This window comes from Astatotilapia calliptera, chromosome 9 (genome assembly GCF_900246225.1).
Source record: "Astatotilapia calliptera chromosome 9, fAstCal1.2, whole genome shotgun sequence".
In the NCBI taxonomy this organism is placed as follows: domain Eukaryota; kingdom Metazoa; phylum Chordata; class Actinopteri; order Cichliformes; family Cichlidae; genus Astatotilapia; species Astatotilapia calliptera.
The window spans coordinates 16200991-16207129 of NC_039310.1; the positions used below are offsets into that span (position 1 = coordinate 16200991).

At 40.1% G+C, this 6139-nt stretch overlaps 2 protein-coding genes across 4 annotated transcripts in view; both read left to right on the plus strand.

The window, feature by feature from the left end:
- trpa1b (transient receptor potential cation channel, subfamily A, member 1b) overlaps positions 1 to 1967 on the plus strand; it is a 46134-nt gene extending 44167 nt beyond the window's left edge. For all 3 annotated transcript variants that reach the window (XM_026179466.1, XM_026179468.1, XM_026179467.1), the window contains 4 exons: positions 132 to 200; positions 424 to 525; positions 639 to 757; positions 1091 to 1967. In XM_026179466.1, the coding sequence (XP_026035251.1) occupies positions 132 to 200; positions 424 to 525; positions 639 to 757; positions 1091 to 1304 (504 nt within the window). In that variant the 3' untranslated portion in view covers positions 1305 to 1967. The remainder of the gene's footprint in view (positions 1 to 131; positions 201 to 423; positions 526 to 638; positions 758 to 1090) is intronic.
- Positions 1968 to 4185: 2218 nt separating this feature from the next.
- On the plus strand, positions 4186 to 5653 carry msc (musculin (activated B-cell factor-1)). Its single transcript, XM_026180186.1, has 2 exons — positions 4186 to 4831; positions 5062 to 5653. The coding sequence occupies exons 1-2, from the start codon at positions 4409 to 4411 to the stop codon at positions 5137 to 5139; spliced, it is 501 nt and encodes a 166-aa protein (XP_026035971.1). The 5' UTR covers positions 4186 to 4408; the 3' UTR covers positions 5140 to 5653.
- Positions 5654 to 6139: the final 486 nt, after the last annotated feature.

Here is a 6139-nt window from a genome sequence, read left to right on the forward strand (position 1 = left end):
ACATTTGGCTTGTATGTTACTATAATAATTTCTGTTCTAGTGCTTTGACAGCAATTTTATCTAATCATGCTCTTGTCATAAGCTTTGTATTTTTAAAGGTCCTAACCAAAGATTCTTTGATTGTGTTGTAGATTGGTTTAGCAGTTGGAGACATTGCTGAAGTTCAAAGAAATGCTGCGCTGAAACGGATAGCCATGCAGGTTTGTATTAAACCAGGTTAATTTTTTTTAGCATAAAAATTACTTTGGATTTTTTTTTTAATTTGCCTTGTTCTTTTTTTGATGTTGTGGTGTTTTGCTCTTGAGCCATTTTAACAACATGCATGGAACACTGACACATAACAAGATGATATATATGATATCAATGATATATTCCTCGCCCAAAATCGAACCCTTGACTAAATACCAGCCCTTCTGACCCCAGATTGATCTGCACACCGCTCTGGAAGATAAGCTCCCTTATTGGTTTATGAAACGAGTTGACAAAAACTCCATTACCATCTATCCCAATCACAGGTGTTCCAGGGTAAGCTAAAAAAAAAAGAAGAAACAGATGATGTGCAACATGATGATTTATGTCTATAACTTATAGCAGCGAAAGTTTTCTCCTTTATTAAACCTTCACATTTTTGATTGCAGCACTTTCTGAAGAAATTTTTCTATGGTGAAGAGGAAACCAATGAAGTCTGGAATCATCTGCAAGCCAAATCAAAGGCATGCACTTTGATCGAGAATGAGCTCAAAAAGCAGAAGACCAGGTAATGCATGCACATGAAAGTCAGTTTTCATGTTTCTAAAATCATAAAAGTGTGCAAGCTTATTATTGAGGTAATGGATGAGTATTACAGGTACAATGATCTAGACTGTGCATGCTGAAAGCTAAAGTGGGAATTAAGAAAAAGTAGTTTTTGATGCATGAGCGACCCCTACAGATCCCACTCTGTATCTCTGTTTCTATAGTAAGCGCATCAAGTCACCCAGGAGTCTGACCTTCCAGCAGTCTCATTATAAATCTAGGCAAGAGTGAATGAAGTCTGTCACTAAGTGACATGAATTGATTGTTTTGTCTTTGTTTTTCTTTTTCCCTGCAGAATGAAAGAGATGTCATGCCTGCTAGAGAAGCAGCACTGCCTCGTAAAGCTCATCATCCAGAAAATGGAGATCGCCTCTGAGGCTGACGAATATGACGGCCCCGTGAACGTCAGAGGGAGCACGTGGCCCGCTTTAGGTCAGGCTAAACCAAGCAGAGAGACTACATCTCGGTGGGTCCCACTGATGAAGGCCATCGAGGCCAGGCGAAAATGAAGACGATGAAACAACACAAAGTGACAACTAAACTCACTGCAAAGTGAATTGTCTCAAAAGACTAGATCTATATGGCATAAAAAGATATTAAATAGGTATAAATGTAATCACTTATATTCCAATTTAACAGCAGCGTTCACTATTTCCATGTTGTAACAGTAGTAACAGTTAATTATATTGTTATTAACAGACTTGTCCTAACTTGTATGTGGTTCTTGAGACGTTAAATACTTAAAACGATAATATTAATGGTATTATTGCAAAATCCTTCATTGTTGGGTAAAAAAATAACATTTCTTATCCTGTAGGCTACTTTTAAGTTATACCAGTGAGCTACTGATAAATGATTTTTATAGTGTGCAAGCAGTACTGGCATATTTCTATTACACACTTTTTGTAAAGTGGCTTGAAGTCCAACTCCTGTTCTTTTACTCTATAGATAAGAAGGTTCATCAAACCTAATTTAAGTCTAATTTTTCATTAGATTGACATAATAAACATAGAATTTGTAGCTACAATAACAGTGTGCTTGCATCTATGTATCGTCCATCTGAAATGTGTGCTGTTGCGCCATCTTCTTTGGCTTGTTTCTGTCATTATTATGATGCACTTTGTCACATCTGCTCTTGTAAAATGGTACACAAATAAACATCATGACATCAACAGAAGCCTACATCGTATATTTTGTCATAAAATTCCAGCACACTGTTGGGCACAACTTGCCAAATAGCATAAAACAATAATAAATACATAAATTAAAAAGGTTATAGAAGTTGATGGTTATAGTCTCTGATTTGTGCGCTTTTCACTCAGCAGCTTAATGTGCTGCAGGCTTCTTCAAAGGCAATCATGGGAATCATAAGTGGCTGGGAGGGAAACTGAGTCAGGCCTGTGACATCATGAGCCCGCACCTGTCTCTCTGGTTTTCCCAGCTTAGGGCTGTGATAGAGGTTAAGACCCCTGAAAGTCTTTGCTGACGGACAGATGCTTGCTCTCCCTTCAAGTCAAGTTTTCAGTGTTATTTATTATCGCTGGCCCTGAATCTGATTATTCCCAAGGCAAATACAATAACCATGTAGCCACTTATTTTTTGGACAATATGTTCTTCTTCTTCTCGCTTTCTTTCTTTTTATTGAAGCACAACATGCACAAAATGACAAACGAGCAAAGTTTTATCTCAACCTGTTTCTCGGTGACAGTGAATGAAGCAGCAATGTGAAATATGCGTCATACAGCCAATATCTTTCACTGTTAGTTTTTTTTTTGTTTTTTTTTTTAAAAAAAAAGAGAAACACTGTAAAAAGAAAATTAAATCAGTCAGCAGGATCCTATAACTCGCACCTTCAAGAGTGTCACTCACCTTGCTGACGGATGCAGTGATGGAGGACGAGTTGGCAGCATGCCTGAAGCTCTGACTGTCATACCAGCACAAGTAGAACCTAATATTTCAGAGTCGTGACATATCCAAGGGTGTGCTGAGCAGAGGGATCCCTCAAAGCAGCAGCTGAGCTCTGCTTTTGTGAAAATTGCTTGGAAAAGCAGGATTACAGGAAGCAGAGGAATGTGTCCTTGGATTAAGGAAACATTCTTGCATTATTCTTCTTCTATGACAGAGGAAAATTGTTGGAACTGGTAACAATCAATCATATTACAACTGAGGTTTTTAGTTGTTCAGAAAGGTGTGACTTGAAGCCAACATGCTGGAATAAAGCTTAACTGTCGGGGTACAAGGCGGCATTGGGCCCAGTGCCATACAGTAATTTCCTTATTTTCTCTCATGGCCCCTGGGTGGCTGCAGGGGCTGAGATGTATGCTTGGCCAAAATCAAGCATACATCTCAGCTGCTGTTAAGTAATCCTTGGCAATGCCTGGCTATTGTCATAAAAAATATAAAATTTCACACATATTACGTGGCGTAATAGCAAACAGGGACCTGGGATTTTCTGGGAATATCTTTCTTGACAGACAAAGAGACGGCGCGAGCAGAGAAAGTATGAATCAAAACTTGAAGAGAAAGTGTGGCCATTCAAGTTTCTTCCAAATATTTGTTTGCATTTTTGAAAAGTGTTTGCATCACACTGGAACACAAGTGGTCTTTTTAGTGTTGCACAAAAGTCAGCTTCCCATGGGATCTCAGCAGAGACACTTCTGTCCCTCTTCCCCTCTGATCTACAGCTCAGTCCTCATATCACTGATTAAACCACCAAACCAACGCACAAAAGAAATGCAAATATTGCCGAGACACCCAGTAAAAATATTTGTGATACTACAAGAATGAAGATGGTGCCTCCTTGCCTCTGCCACACCCATGTCATGCCAACGCTCCAGATGTCATGGGAACCAATAACAGCTGGGCTGGTACACACAGGCTGCGTGTGAAGCGCTGCTCCATCTGCAGAAACCCAATCCCTCTGTGAACGCAGCGAAGGATTAAACACTTTTGATAAGGTCCTCGAGACCAAAACACATCTGTGAGACCACAAACCGGAGGACTTTTTACTGAATATAATGTAGTTGTAATTGTTGCAATGGACTGAACCTAAATCAGGGAATTCATGCTCTCCAATAAATTTAGAATGTTTAAGGAATTTGCAAAAAAAAAAGAAAAAAGGGTAAAATTATTGCACAAACAGCTTTGGATGAACTTCATTGCATCTTTTGCTTTAACTATCTCTGAGGGCAAATAGTTGACAGGACTTAACTTTTTAAAAAAAAATTAAGATTCAAATGAGCAACATGTGTCTTTAACAGTTTACACAACGAGATGGAGTTGTGGTCCCACTGAGGTCATGGTCGCTCGGACAAAAAAGGGGGAGGAGAAATGCTCAGCAAAAAAACTGTGCAGATGCCAAGTCCATGACACTTAAATTAGAGGGATAGCTAGGCCATGTCTCTTTAGACAGAGCTGTCTTTAGTTGGTGCAGATGGTACTGTAGTGAATCAAGGGTTGACGTTTTAGCGCTTCTGTGGGAAATAAGTTCCAGGGTTACCAAATGGAAACTGCAAGGAGGTGCTGACTTGCAGCTTCTCGTCATTTACTTCACTGTTGTCTGTCGTCCACAGTGCCACTCCGGTCTGTTTCCCCAGGCGCAGGTGGAGCAGCCATGTCCACTGGCTCTGCTGCAAGTGATGCCGAGGACGACGAGACACGCCACAAAAGGACTACCGCTGCCTTGGAGGCCACCGCGCGGAAAGTCACCTGCTATAATCCCAGCCGGTACTCGGAGGAGGAGTTGGAAGACGAAGGTGTTGAGGGGAGGATCAAGCAGGAGCACAGACTTTCCAAAGCGCACCAGAGGGAAACGCGACAGTCGCAGAGGAACGCGGCTAACGCCAGGGAGAGGGCGAGGATGAGAGTGCTGAGCAAAGCTTTCTCCAGACTGAAAACCAGCCTGCCCTGGGTGCCAGCGGATACCAAACTTTCCAAACTGGACACCCTTCGTCTCGCTTCTAGCTACATTTCCCACCTTAGGCAGCTTCTGCAGGATGACCGATTCGAGAGCAGATTTGCACACCCTGTCAGTCTGGTATGAATGCCAAACTTTTACAGCCATGACAGAAATCAACTTTTGCTTTTATACTTTTACACATTGCTTCAGCAACTATAAAACTAACTGTCCTCTGCTTCTGGCTTTCAGTATGAACCCTATTGTCATCTTTGCTGACATAACAGAATGCATGATTTTTCCAAAATGAAAGCAATTCTGAATTAACCATTGTCATTCTGAGCAAATGAATTTGTATTCTTCTCCAACAGACCTGGCCATTTATGATGACAGGAAGGTCAGAGGAAGACATCTCATCATCTATGAGACTTTGTGGAGCAACAGCTTAGGCGACACGTCTTCACCCACCAAGCTCAAGCTCTTCTGCTAAAACCTGAAAACAACAACAACAATAAAAACAAAAAGGAGGGGCATCAGTTTGACCCCGTTTTAACCACATGCCCTAAACAATGACTGTGAATTTAAAACTATTATGTTTTACTGTGTGCATGTTTGCTGAAATCAGTATTATGTCACATTTACACTGAGTGTAACATCTAATCTTCATTTATGCTTGATTTTTTTTGTGTGTAAAATTTGGATTTAGCAAACGTCTTTAATATCTTTCACCCCATCAGTCTGTGCACAGCATAAACTGTTATATGGCTGAACACACTTTTGATACATTAAACAGTTTCGGCAGCTCGGCCTGTGCATGATGTCCAGTTGCAGTTTGATTCTTTCATTCTGCTCTATGAGCGAATTTTAAAAAAACAAAACAAAAGACCTCACAACTTAAAATACTTTCTGCTTTTTGCTAGTTTGGCTTGACACTATGACAGTAACCACAATAATTCACCTGTATTGTAGATCTATTTATTGTATTTGTGTTTTAAAGTCTTTGCATTTGAGACAATGTGAGAATCTGTCTGCATTTATTGTTTCCATAGAAGTTCACCATTTAGCCATATGCATGTATCCATGCATTGAGAACTGCTGGATAATTCGGCACATCTGCAGGAGATGAACATCAGAAAGCGCTCACACGATAAAAAGTAAATTAGAAATGTGAATATCTGTGCTACTTGCATAAACAAAACATGTTTTAGAAAGACATGAAAACCTTTTAATTATCAGTGTGTACACACTCTTGATAGATGCACTGAAACTATAAAGCCAGGGCAAATATTGGACCCGTCACACACATACAGGCTCTGTAATGAACTCTAAATGTGACAAAATCTCCAGCGTTGTCACAAAAGGTCCAAATAAGTGGCTCAACCAAACCAAAATGCTAAATTTGTGGTGGTCACAAGGTTAAAGAAATTCTTCTAAGTCCTCATATCAGCT

Excerpts from the sequence above, each read along its gene's own strand:
- msc (XM_026180186.1), top strand. The coding sequence starts at position 4,409 with ATGTCCACTGGCTCTGCTGCAAGTGATGCCGAGGACGACGAGACACGC. Across the intron at positions 4,832-5,061 it reads TTGCACACCCTGTCAGTCTG|ACCTGGCCATTTATGATGAC; the intron begins GTATGAATGCCA and ends CTTCTCCAACAG.